This window comes from Symphalangus syndactylus, chromosome 8, assembly GCF_028878055.3.
Source record: "Symphalangus syndactylus isolate Jambi chromosome 8, NHGRI_mSymSyn1-v2.1_pri, whole genome shotgun sequence".
NCBI classification, from domain to species: Eukaryota; Metazoa; Chordata; class Mammalia; order Primates; family Hylobatidae; genus Symphalangus; species Symphalangus syndactylus.
The window spans coordinates 81,940,573-81,954,000 of record NC_072430.2 but is presented as its reverse complement, the minus strand read 5'-3'; the positions used below and the strand labels follow the sequence as shown (position 1 = coordinate 81,954,000).

At 39.4% G+C, this 13,428-nt stretch overlaps 1 protein-coding gene across 2 annotated transcripts in view; it reads left to right on the top strand.

The window, feature by feature from the left end:
• Positions 1-13,428, top strand: part of PDE11A (phosphodiesterase 11A) — a 443,979-nt gene that overhangs the window by 169,285 nt on the left and 261,266 nt on the right. For both annotated transcript variants that reach the window (XM_055289828.2, XM_063644786.1), the window contains exon 4: positions 7,298-7,438. In XM_055289828.2, coding sequence (XP_055145803.1) covers positions 7,298-7,438 — 141 coding nt within the window. The remainder of the gene's footprint in view (positions 1-7,297; positions 7,439-13,428) is intronic.

Sequence of the window (13,428 nt, the reverse complement as noted above, 5' to 3'; positions counted from 1 at the left end):
TTCCTATTTCTCCACATCCTCTCCAGCACCTGTTGTTTCCTGACTTTTTAATGTTGGCCCTTCTAACTGGTGTGAGATGGTATCTCATTGTGGTTTTGATTTGCATTTCTCTGATGGCCAGTGATGATGAGCATTTCTTCATGTGTTTTTTGGCTGCATAAATGTCTTCTTTTGAGAAGTGTCTGTTCATTTCCTTTGCCCACTTTTTGATGGGGTTGTTTGTTTTTTTCTTGTAAATTTGTTTGAGTTCATTGTAGATTCTGGATATTAGCCCTTTGTCAGATGAGTAGGTTGCGAAAATTTTCTCCCATTTTGTAGGTTGCCTGTTCACTCTGATGGTAGTTTCTTTTGCTGTGCAGAAGCTCTTTAGTTTAATTAGATCCCATTTGTCAATTTTGACTTTTGTTGCCATTGCTTTTAGTGTTTTAAACATGAAGTCCTTGCCCATGCCTATGTCCTGAATGGTATTGCCTAGGTTTTCTTCTAGGGTTTTTATGGTTTTAGGTCTAACATGTAAGTCTTTAATCCATCCTGAATTAATTTTTGTATAAGGTGTAAGGAAGGGATCCAGTTTCAGCTTTCTATATATGGCTGGCCAGTTTTCCTAGTACCATTTATTAAATAGGGAACCCTTATCCCATTTCTTGTTTTTGTCAGGTTTGTCAAACATCAGATAGTTGTAGATATGCGGCATTATTTCTGAGGGCTCTGTTCTGTTCCATTGATCTATGTCTCTGTTTTGGTACCAGTACCATGCTGTTTTGGTTACTGTAGCCTTGTAGTATAGTTCGAAGTCAGGTAGCGTGATGCCTCCAGCTTTGTTCTTTTGGCTTAGGATTGACTTGGCAATACGGGCTCTTTTTTGGTTCCATATGAACTTCAAAGTAGTTTTTTCCAATTCTGTGAAGAAAGTCATTGGTGGCTTGATGGGGATGGCATTGAATCTGTAAATTACCTTGGGCAGTATAGCCATTTTCACAATATTGATTCTTCCAACCCATGAGCATGGAATGTTCTTCCATTTGTTTGTATCCGCTTTTATTTCATTGAGCAGTGGTTTGTAGTTCTTGAAGAGGTCCTTCACGTCCCTTGTAAGTTGGATTCCTAGGTATTTTATTCTCTTTGAAGCAATTGTGAATGGGAGTTCACCCATGATTTGGCTCTCTGTTTGTCTGTAATTGGTGTACAAGAATGCTTGTGATTTTTGTACATTGATTTTGTATCCTGAGACTTTGCTGAAGTTGCTTATGAGCTTAAGGAGATTTTGGGCTGAGACAATGGGGTTTTCTAAATATACAATCATGTCATCTGCAAACAAGGACAATTTAACTTCCTCTTTTCCTAATTAAATAACCTTTATTTCCTTCTCCTGCCTGATTTCCCTGGCCAGAACTTCCAGCACTATGTTGAATAGGAGTGGTGAGAGAGGGCATCCCTGTCTTGTGCCAGTTTTCAAAGGGAATGCTTCCAGTTTTTGCCCATTCAGTATGATATTGGCTGTGGGTTTGTCATAGATAGCCCTTATTATTTTGAGATACATCCCATCAAAACCTAATTTATTGAGAGGTTTTAGCATGAAGCGTTGTTGAATTTTGTCAAAGGCCTTTCCTGCATCTATTGAGATAATCATGTGGTTTTTGTCTTTGGTTCTGTTTAAATGCTGGATTACATTTATTGATTTGCATATGTTGAACCAGCCTTGCATCCCAGGGATGAAGCCCACTTGATCATGGTGTATAAGCTTTTTGATGTGCTGCTGGATTCGGTTTGCCAGTATTTTATTGAGGATTTTTGCATCAATGTTCATCAAGGATATTGGTCTGAAATTATTTTTTGGTTGTGTCTCTGCCAGGCTTTGGTATCAGGATGATGCTGGCCTCATAAAATGTGTTAGGGAGGATTCCCTCTTTTTCTATCGACTGGAATAGTTTCAGAAGGAATGGTACCAGTTCCTCCTTATACCTCTGGTAGAATTCGGCTGTGAATCCATCAGGTCCTGGACTCTTTTTGGTTGGTAAGCTATTGATTATTGCCACAATTTCAGAGCCATTATTGGTCTATTCAGAGATTCAATTTCTTCCTGGTTTAGTCTTGGGAGGTTGTATTTGTTGAGGAATTTATCCATTTCTTCTAGATTTTCTAGTTTATTTGCATAGAGGTGTTTGTAGTATTCTCTGATGGTAGATTGTATTTCTGTGGGATCGGTGGTGATATCCCCTTTGTCATTTTTTATTGCGTCTATTTGATTCTTCTCTCTTTTCTTCTTTATTAGTCTTGCTAGTGGTCTATCAATTTTGTTGATCTGTTCAAAAAACCAGCTCCTGGATTCATTAATTTTTGAAGGGTTTTTTGTGTCTCTATTTCCTTCAGTTCTGCTCTGATGTTAGTTATTCCTTGCCTTCTGCTAGCTTTTGAATGTGTTTGCTCTTGCTTTTCTAGTTCTTTTAATTGTGATGTTAGGGTGTCAATTTTGGATCTTTCCTGCTTTCTCTTGTGGGCATTTAGTGCTATAAATTTCCCTCTACACACTGCTTTAAATGTGTCCCAGAGATTCTGGTATGTTGTGTCTTTGTTCTCATTGGTTTCAAAGAACATCTTTATTTCTGCCTTCATTTCGTTATGTACCCAGTAGTCATTCAGGAGCAGGTTGTTCAGTTTCCATGTAGTTGAGTGGTTTTGAGTGAGTTTCTTAATCCTGAGTTCTAGTTTGATTGCACTGTGCTCTGAGAGACAGTTTGTTATAATTTCTGTTCTTTTACATTTGCTGAGAAGAGCTTTACTTCCAACTATGTGGTCAATTTTGGAATAGGTGTGGTGTGGTGCTGAAAAAAATGTATATTCTGTTGATTTGGGGTGGCGAGTTCTGTAGATGTCTATTAAGTCCACTTGGTGCAGAGCTGAGTTCAATTTCTGGGTATCCTTGTTAACTTTCTGTCTCATTGATCTGTCTAATGTTGACAGTGGGGTGTTAAAATCTCCCATTATTATTGTGTGGGAGTCTAAGTCTCTTTGTAGGTCACTCAGGACTTGCTTTATGAATCTGGGTGCTCTTGTATTGGGTGCATATATATTTAGGATAGTTAGCTCTTCTTGTTGAATTGATCCCTTTACCATTATGTAATGGCCTTCTTTGTCTCTTTTGATCTTTGTTGGTTTAAAGTCTATTTTATCAGAGACTAGGATTGCAACCCCTGCCTTTTTTTGTTTTCCATTTTCTTGGTAGATCTTCCTCCATCCCTTTATTTTGAGCCTATGTGTGTCTCTGCATGTGAGATGGGTTTCCTGAATACAGCACACTGATGGGTCTTGACTCCTTATCCAATTTGCCAGTCTGTGTCTTTTAATTGGAGCATTTAGCCCATTTACATTTAAGGTTAATATTGTTATGTGTGAATTTGATCCTGTCATTATGATGTTAGCTGGTTATTTTGCTCGTTAGTTGATGGAGTTTCTTCCTAGCCTCCATGGTCTTTACAACTTGGCACGTTTTTGCAGTGGCTGGTACCAGTTGTTCCTTTCCATGTTTAGTGCTTCCTTCAGGAGCTCTTTTAGGGCAGGCCTGATGGTGACAAAATCTCTCAGCATTTGCTTGTCTGTAAAGTATTTTATTTCTCCTTCACTTATGAAGCTTAGTTTGGCTGGATATGAAATTCTGGGTTGAAAATTCTTTTCTTTAAGAATGTTGAATATTGGCCCCCACTCTCTTCTGGCTTGTAGAGTTTCTGCCGAGAGATCTGCTGTTCATCTGATGGGCTTCCCATTGTGGGTAACCCAACCTTTCTCTCTGGCCGCCCTTAACATTTTTTCCTTCATTTCAACTTTGGTGAATCTGACAATTATGTGTCTTGGAGTTGCTCCTCTCAAGGAGTATCTTTGTGGCATTCTCTGTATTTCCTGAATCTGAATGTTGGCCTGCCTTCCTAGATTGGGGAATTTCTCCTGGATAATATCTTGCAGAGTGTTTTCCAACTTGGTTCCATTCTCCCCGTCACTTTCAGGTGCACCAATCAGACGTAGGTTTGGTCTTTTCACATAGTCCCAAATTTCTTGGAGGCTTTGTTCATTTCTTTTTATTCTTTTTTCTCTAAACTTCCCTTCACACTTCATTTCATTCATTTCATCTTCCATCATTGATACCCTTTCTTCCAGTTGATCGCATCGGCTACTGAGGCTTCTGTATTCTTCACGTAGTTCTCGAAACTTGGCTTTCAGCTCCATCAACTCCTTTAAGCACTTCTCTGCATTGGTTATTTTAGTTATCCATTCTTCTAATTTTTTTTCAAAGTTTTTAACTTCTTTGCCATTGGTTTGAAGTTCCTCCTGTAGCTCAGAGTAGTTTGATCGTCCGAAGCCTTCTTCTCTCAACTCGTCAAAGTCATTCTCCGTCCAGCTTTGTTCCATTGCTGGTGAGTAACTGTGTTCCTTTGGAGGAGAGGTGCTCTGCTTTTTAGAGTTTCCAGTTTTTCTGCTCTGTTTTCTCCCCATCTTTGTAGTTTTTTCTACTTTTGGTCTTTGATGATGGTGATGTACAGATGGGTTTTTGGTGTGGGTGTCCTTTCTGTTTGTTAGTTTTCCTTCTAACAGACAGGACCCTCAGCTGCAGGTCTGTTGGAGTTTGCTAGAGGTCCACTCCAGACCCTGTTTGCCTGGGTGTCAGCAGCGGTGGCTGCAGAACAGTGGATTTTCATGAACCGCAAATTCAGCTGTCTGATCGTTCCTCTGGAAGTTTTGTCTCAGAGGAGTACCCGGCCGAGTGAGGTGTCAGTCTGTCCCTATTGGGGGGTGCCTCCCAGTTATGCTGCTCGGGGGTCAGGGACCCACTTTAGGAGGAAGTCTGCCTGTTCTCAGATCTCCAGCTGTGTGTTGGGAAAACCACTACTGTCTTCAAAGCTGTCAGACAGGGACTTTTAAGTCTGTAGTGGTTACTGCTGACTTTTTGTTTTTCTGTGCCCTGCCCCCAGAGGTGGAGCCTACAGAGGCAGGCAGGCCTCCTTGAGCTGTGGTGGGCTCCACCCAGTTCGAGCTTCCTGGCTGCTTTGTTTACCTAAGCAAGCCTGGGCAATGGCGGGCACCCATCCTGCAGCCTCGCTGCCACCTTGCAGTTTGATCTCAGACTGCTGTGCTAGCAATCAGCGAGACTCCGTGGGCATAGGACCCTCCAAGCCAGGTGCAGGACACAATCTCCTGGTGTGCCATTTTCCAAGCCTGTTGGAAAAGCGCAGTATTAGGGTGGGAGTGACCCGATTTTCCAGGTGCCGTCTGTCACCCCTTTCTTTGACTAGGAAAGGGAACTCCCTGACCCCTTGCGCTTCCCAAGTGAGGCAATGCCTCGCCCTGTTTAGGCTTGGCTTGCACACGGTGCGCTAAACCGACTGTCCTGCACCCACTGTTTGGCTCTCGCTAGTGAGATGAACCCGGTACCTCAGATGGGAATGCAGAAATCACCCATCTTCTGCATCGCTCATGCTGGGAGCTGTAGACCAGAGCTGTTCCTATTCGGCCATCTTGGCTCCTGGGTTACTACAATTTAATTTTTAAATAAGTACACAGTTTTCAAGTTAGAGCTTAAGATTTTTTTCCAAGTCGTGTGGTTTTCATTCTGCTGTTTTAAAAAAAATTAATGTGTTTTCTTTCCTGATATATAAATATCTAAATGTTCTCCTGGACAGTTTGGGATAAAGCAGTATTTCCTCTTGGGTAGAGGAATTAAGGAGTGTATATATGTATGTGTGTATATATATTTATATATATATATGGAGGGTATATATATTTTATATATATGAAGGGTATATATATATTATATATATTTATATTATATATGTAATTTATGGGTTTATATTTAGCAAAGACTAAATGTAAATTACATATCTATTATATATATTTAAGAATCTGAACCTTAATTAGCATTCACCTCTCTAATTCTTTCAGAGTTATGTAAGGGATGTGTATTAGTGAAAACGTCTCAAGTTTGACCAAGAATCTGTTTCTTCCTGATAGTGAGGAAGAGCTGCTTTATAATTTTCTGAAATCAATGTGCTTTGGAGGTATTCATTATTTATAAAATGTTTTTTGGTTTTGGTTTTTTTTTTTTTTTTTTTTAGAAAGAGTCTCACTCTGGAATGCAGTGGCGTGATCTCGGCTCACTGCAACCTTTGCTCCCTGGGTTCAAGTGATTCTCCTGCCTCAGCCTCTGGAGTAGCTGGGACTACAGGAACATGCCACCATGCTTGGCTAATTTTTTTTGTATTTTTAGTAGAGACGAGGTTTCAGCATATTAGCCAGGCTGGTCTCAAACTCCGACTTTGTGATCCACCCACCTTGGCCTCCCAAAGTGCTGGGATTACAGGCATGAGCCACTGTGCCTTGCCAAAATATTGGGTTTGTACCTAGTTGCATTGCAGAAAAATTACTATAGAAGAGGGGAAATGCCTATAGCTAATGGTGGTATAATCTCTGTGTCAAACTGAAATATTAATAATCAGAATCTAGTTTTAAAGAGTTTATTCAAGTGAAAAGCTGGGAATGGCCAATCCGGGAGATGCAGACTCTAGAGAAATGGGGTTAATGTTCCAAAGTTAAAAGTTAAGCTCTTGCTTCTACAGGCACAAAGTAAAGAAATTTAATAGGATTTCAGCATTTTCTATACAAGGCTGGTGTATGAGTTATAGCAATATAATTAGTTACAGTTTTTTTCTTTTCTGTACAGCTTGTTTTCTTCATAGCTGGTTTTCATTTTCTTTCCAATTTAAAAGAGTATATTTAACATTCCATCTTAAGGCAATGTTATGGCCATGGAGTCCTCGTGTGAGATGAGTAAGAGGGAAGTTAATCTGTAATGAAGATCAACAGTGAAGAGGGAAGGGGTCTTCTCTGTTGCTCATTAGTAATTTTCAACATTTTACAAAACAATTTTGATAAGGAAGAAGGCTAATCTATAGTCAGAGAAACAAGGTTACAGCTGCCTTGGTTACGCTTGCCTTTCAAGTGACCCCGATAATCAGCATCCTTTAAGACTCAAAATAATCTAGAGTTCCAATAGCTTAGGTTTTGAATTACTTATCTTCACACCTGTTCCAAGAACTAGCTCTATTCTGAAGTTGTATTTTGCACTTTAAGCATGTGTTCTAAAATTGAGTGATAAAAATATGTCAAAACAATCATAAAAGTTTTTAAAATTAGCTACACAAAAGGATTTATTATATTTTATTAAAGCAAAGACTAAATTAAATTTTAAGGAAAAAAGCAACTTTTTTTCAGTTTTACATCCACCTAAATACATCTATTTCATCTTTTCTAGGCTTTGCTAGAGGTGGTTAATGACCTCTTTGAAGAACAGACTGACCTGGAGAAAATTGTCAAGAAAATAATGCATCGGGCCCAAACTCTGCTGAAATGTGAACGCTGTTCTGTTTTACTCCTAGAGGACATCGAATCACCAGTAAGTTATCTTTTATCTTTTAAAGTTGAAGACTGTGTGAATGAAATAAAGTTGAGTTTATTTATCATTAAACTTGTGAAATTGTGACTTGAATCACTCACTTCGTGACTCTTCAACCATGGGGCAACTTTTCATAAAACAAGAGTTTTTTGTTTTCTTTATGTGTATTTCATTCTCTTTTTGCAGTCAACTTAGAAACATAGATTTTTAAGCTAATGGGGACTTTAGAGATCTATCCCAGGCCTTTGTAATTGCAGATGAAGGAACTAAGGGGTTCAGTGATTCGCCCAAACTCACACAGCTCCATTAGAAGATAAACTCAAGTGTCTGTCTCACATTTTATTTACCTATGAAGGGTAAGGCCCTCAGCATTTCGGGGGGTGGATTTCAGTCCAGACAATGCTCCATGGCCTTCTTAAGGCAAGGAGGAAGCAAACAAATGAGTGGAGATTCAGTACCCTTAGCTCTTGGAGCCCAGACAAACTGGACTCATGCAGAATGGAATGGCCAACCGAAGCTGGGCCCTTCCCTGCAGCAGATTTGTCCTGTGGAAGCTTCCAGGTTCTTTCACAGCTGCTGTTAACCTGCAAATTCTGGCACAGAGTAGCCTTACCAGGTGAAGGGGGCCGCTGTTCACTTCCCTTCAGGGATTCCTGCCACTCCAGAGGGAAACATATTGTTCAGGGCCTTAGGGCTGCCTCACCATGGCAATTTGGGGCCAGCTTTCTGGTTTTGTTAAGCCCTTTGGCTTTCAGGGGGAAATCTGCTGGGTAGATAAGCAACAATATTGAAATAATAATCATCATCAATCTAAATTCTTGAAAGTTAAATGTCTAAACCCTTGGCAGCAATTTAATATCTTTGCTGAGAACTTGCTTCAAAGATCGGGAATTGTCTAGCAATTAAGAGTTGCTTTAATACCTGACAGAATGTTATTTTGCCACACTTTACTGACAAAAGATTATTCCCTTTGCCTTTAGGTTTGTTTTCCTCAAAGAATAGGAAACTTAGAGTAAATTTTGGAGATTTAATAATAAGTATTGTAAGACTCACAATACTGAGTTTCTTTTAAAATCTATATATGTGTAAAATGTTTAGGAGTGTTTCCCCAGATTTTAGCAGAGATTGGGGTTATTTCTGTTTCAGTCAGTGCGGTTTACACAAACAATAGCCTGGTAAGTATCCTGTGATTGTATAAATCTCAGCTGAACCTTGGGAGAACATGCACACACACACACACTCCAATAGCCCATACTTATGGAGTGTTTCCAGAAACTTTGTGAAACATTTGCATTCTTTTAATCCTTATCTTATAAGGTAGGTGTTACTATCATCCTATAATAATTTTATACATGAGGAAATAAGGCTCAGAAGGTTGCATGACTTGCCAGTCACCTCCACTGCCTGACTCTAAAGCCCCTTAAAGGAATGGGAAGCGGTGGGGGTGCTCATTAATACCTGGCAGGTTTCAGGGCCACAGAGAAGCCCCTATTAAACAAAGGCAGGAAGGGGCAACTGTTGGGGCTTTGGCTGCCAGGATAACCTGAACCACCCCAAGGTCCCTGTGGGAGCAAGTGGCTGGGGGTGAAGGTCAGGGGTATGCAGGCTGGAATCTGGACACAGGCAAACTCATTGTTTGCTAGCTCACTTGTAAACAGATATAAAAGCAACTTAAACCAGCTAAGGGTGGTCATTCTTGCTAATCTTCTAACTTGGACTAGTGTTTATGGTGTGGTCTAACTCTTTGGCAAATGACCAAAAAAATATAGATGATGGAAGTTGATATTGAATGTAGGGGCAGAGATGGAGGGAACAGTAGAAACAGCAATATCTTCATGGTATAAAGTAGGGAGAGGAGTGGTCAAAAAACACCATCTAGATAGAGTAGATGGTACAAACGATAACAGCGCTGGCTGGTATTCTACTGAAAGTTCAAAAGGCCTCTTTGCTATCACTGCTGAACATTCTGAGACTAATGTTAGCGCAGAAAATTCTGGACCACTCCTCATCATTTCTTCTCTTTTCTTACCCATCCCCCTCCAAAGTGATATTGATGGAAAAACCAAACTCCGTAAAATATTTTATTTTTGGTTTGTTTTGGTTTTTTGATTTTTTAAATTCTAATTTTCTAAATTTTAATTGATAAATAATAATTTTATGTATTTATGGTATACAGTGTGATGTTTTGATACATGTATATATTGTGGGATAATTATTTATTAATGTATAATTTATAATGTATATGTATAATCAAAAACATATTCCTTCTATCTAACGAAACTTGTACACTGTGACCAACAACTCTCTACTCACTTTTACTTTTAGCCTCTGGCAACTACCATTCTACTTTTTGCTTCTATGAGTTCAACTTTTTAAATTCTAGAAATAAATGAGATCATCCAGTATTTGTCTTTCTGTACCTGGCTTATTTCACTTAACATCCTTCAAGCTAATTCATGTTTGAAATTACAAAATGTTATTCTTTTTAAAGGCAGAATAGCTTTTATTTTTTTATTTATTTTTTTTTTTTTGAGATGGAGTCTCGCCCTGTCCCCCAGGCTGGAGTGCAATGGTGAGATCTCAGCTCACTGAAACTTCCACCTCCTGGGTTCAAGCAATTCTCCTGCCTCAGCCTCCTGAGTTGCTGGGATAACAGGCACCCACCACCATGTGCAGCTAATTTTTGTTATTTTTAGTAGAGTCGGGGTTTCGCCATGTTGGCCAGCCTGGTCTCGAACTCCTGACCTCAGTTGATCCACCCACCTCGGCCTCCCAAAGTACTGGTATTACAGATGTGAGCCACGGCACCCTGCCCAGAATAGCATTTTTTAAATGGATAATTGTTTCTATTACCTTGTGTATTTTACAGACTTATTATTGAAAGTTTCCTCTGTCATCAAGTCCTTCAGAGCACCTCCAAAAAAGCATCTCTTGAAATATGAAACTCACTCCTTTTTTTTTTTTTTTAGGTTCAGGTATACATGTGCAGGTTTGTTATATAGGTAAACAGGCTTATTCTGAGCCAATATGAGTGACTGTGGCCCAGGGAAAATACAAACAGAAGAAGCCTTGAATAAGTGGTCCCAAGGTAGTTGGATCGCAGTTCGGTTTTATACATTTTAGGGAGGCAGGAGTTACAGGCAAAGACATAAATCAATACATGGAAGGTATATATTGGTTTGGTCCGAAAGGGCAGGATATCTTGAAGGAGGGACTTATAGGTTACAGGTAGGTTCAGAGATTCGCAATTGATTAAAGGAGTAAGGCTCTATCTAAAACTTAGAGTCAGCAGAAAGGAATGTTTTAAATTAAGGATGCTATGTAGCAAGATTGGTGGCCTGCAGGAATGACTTAACCCTTGCCTTACATGATGTTAGGTCTTGTTTATAATTTGGTATCTTATTGCCACAAAGAGTCTGTTTCGTGAGTCTTATGATCTCTATTTGAACAGTAATGCTGCTCAGCTGTGTATGAACTCCAAAACGGAGGGCAAATAATGAGGAGGCTATTCGACTTTCTTTCCATTTATGGCCAGGAATTCAGTTTTTAAGGTTTTTCTTGGGTCCCCTTGGCCAAGAGGGGGTCTGTTCAGTTGGAGTAGGATTTTATTTTTAGTTTGTAGTGAGAATGAGCTCCTCTAACACCGTAGGGATGAACTCTAAAGGTTAAAAGTGAACCAGGTGAAAAAAATATTAATCTGCTCAGTATTGTGCCAGAAGCAGTGAAGACTTGTTGGCAAGTCTGCTGCCTGTGGAGGTGGTGGCAGAAGTTTGGGGTAAAGGTATCTATTTATGTGGCATCCCCAGCAGAAAACTTGCCAACGCTAGGCATTCCTTTAATGCACTTCTCACCAAAGGCTTCTCAAACATTTAGGCTTGTAGGTGTCACAGTTCTGTGCACCACCCAAGTTGTACAGTAGAAATTATAGAAAGGAGACTAGAAACAGTCACACCACATTCAGGAGAAGAAGCCAGGATAAACAGGAAAATGTTTATCTATGCCCTCACATTCGATATCAACTTCCATCATCTGTACTTTTTTGGTCATCTGCCAAAGAGTTAGACCACACCATAAAAACTAGTCCAAGTTACAGTAACCAAAACAGCATGCTACTGGTACCACAACAGAGACATAGATCAATGGAACAGAATAGAGCCCTCAGAAATGATGCCGCATATCTACAACTATCTGATCTTTGACAAGCCTGACAAAAACAAGAAATGGGGAAAGGATTCCCTATTTAATAAATGGTGCTGAGAAAACTGGCTAGCCATATGTAGAAAGCTGAAACTGGATCCCTTCCTTACACCTTATACAAAAATTAATTCAAGATGTATTAAAGACTTAAATGTTAGACCTAAAACAATTAAAATCCTACAAGAAAACCTAGGCAATACCATTCAGGACATAGGCGTGGGCAAGGACTTCATGTCTAAAACACCAAAAGCAATGGCAACAAAAGCCAAAATTGACAAATGGTATCTAATTAAACTAAAGAGCTTCTGCACAGCAAAAGAAACTACAATCAGAGTGAACAGGCAACCTACAGAATGGGAGAAAATTTTTGCAACCTACTCATCTGACAAAGGGCTAATATCCAGAATCTACAATGAACTCAAACAAATTTACAAGAAAAAAACAACCCCATCAAAAAGTGGGCAAAGGACATGAACAGACACTTCTCAAAAGAAGACATTTATGCAGCCAAAAAACACATGAAGAAATGCTCATCATCACTGGCCATCAGAGAAATGCAAATCAAAACCACAATGAGATACCATCTCACACCAGTTAGAATGGCCATCATTAAAAAGTCAGGAAACAACAGGTGCTGGAGAGAATGTGGAGAAATAGGAACACTTTTACACTGTTGGTGGGACTGTAAACTAGTTCAACCATTGTGGAAGTCAGTGTGGTGATTCCTCAGGGATCTAGAACTAGAAATACCATTTGACCCAGCCATCCCATTACTGGGTATATACCCAAAGGACTATAAATCATGCTGCTATAAAGACACATGCACACGTATGTTTATTGCGGCACTATTCACAATAGCAAAGAGTTGGAACCAACCCAAATGTCCAACAACGATAGACTGGATTAAGAAAATGTGGCACATATACACCATGGAATACTATGCAGCCATAAAAAATGATGAGTTCGTGTCCTTTGTAGGGACATGGATGAAACTGGAAAACATCATTCTCAGTAAACTATCGCAAGGACAAAAAACCAAACACCGCATGTTCTCACTCATAGGTGGGAATTGAACAGTGAGAACTCATGGACACAGGAAGCGGAACATCACACTCTGGGGACTGTTGTGGGGTGGGGGGAGGGGGGAGGGACAGCATTAGGAGATATACCTAATGCTAAATGACAAGTTAATGGGTACAGGAAATCAACATGGCACATGGATACATATGTAACAAACCTGCACATTGTGCACATGTACCCTAAAACCTAAATTATAATTTAAAAAAAGAAAAAAAAAGAAAAAATAAAAAAAAAACTAGTCCAAGTTAGAAGATTAGAAAGAATCACCACCCTTCTAATCTACTGTATTAGAAGATTTTCAAACTTGACAAAGTTATTTTTACTGGAAATATTTCAATAATAGGTATATTTTTATAATAATAAAGGAATCCATATAAGATCTCAATATTGCCAAGCAAATCCACAATTATACCTTTTCCATATTACTTATGACCTTTCTTTCCTTATTATTATCAATGAACCTATCACTAGCAGGATGCTTCTTAGACAGTCTTCATCACCTCTGATGCTCCGGTATTTATGATAAACACCAAAGAGCTTTTCCTTATGCAAACTGCTAGTTCCATTTTTAGATGTGTTATAACCAATAGTTATCTACATAACACAAAACAAAAATTTCAGGGAAAAAAGATTGATGCCAAGGGGTTAAGGGAAGTCCCCCTGTCCACACCCCTCCCCAACTTGACAGTAAGCATGTGGTATGTTACTTCGGG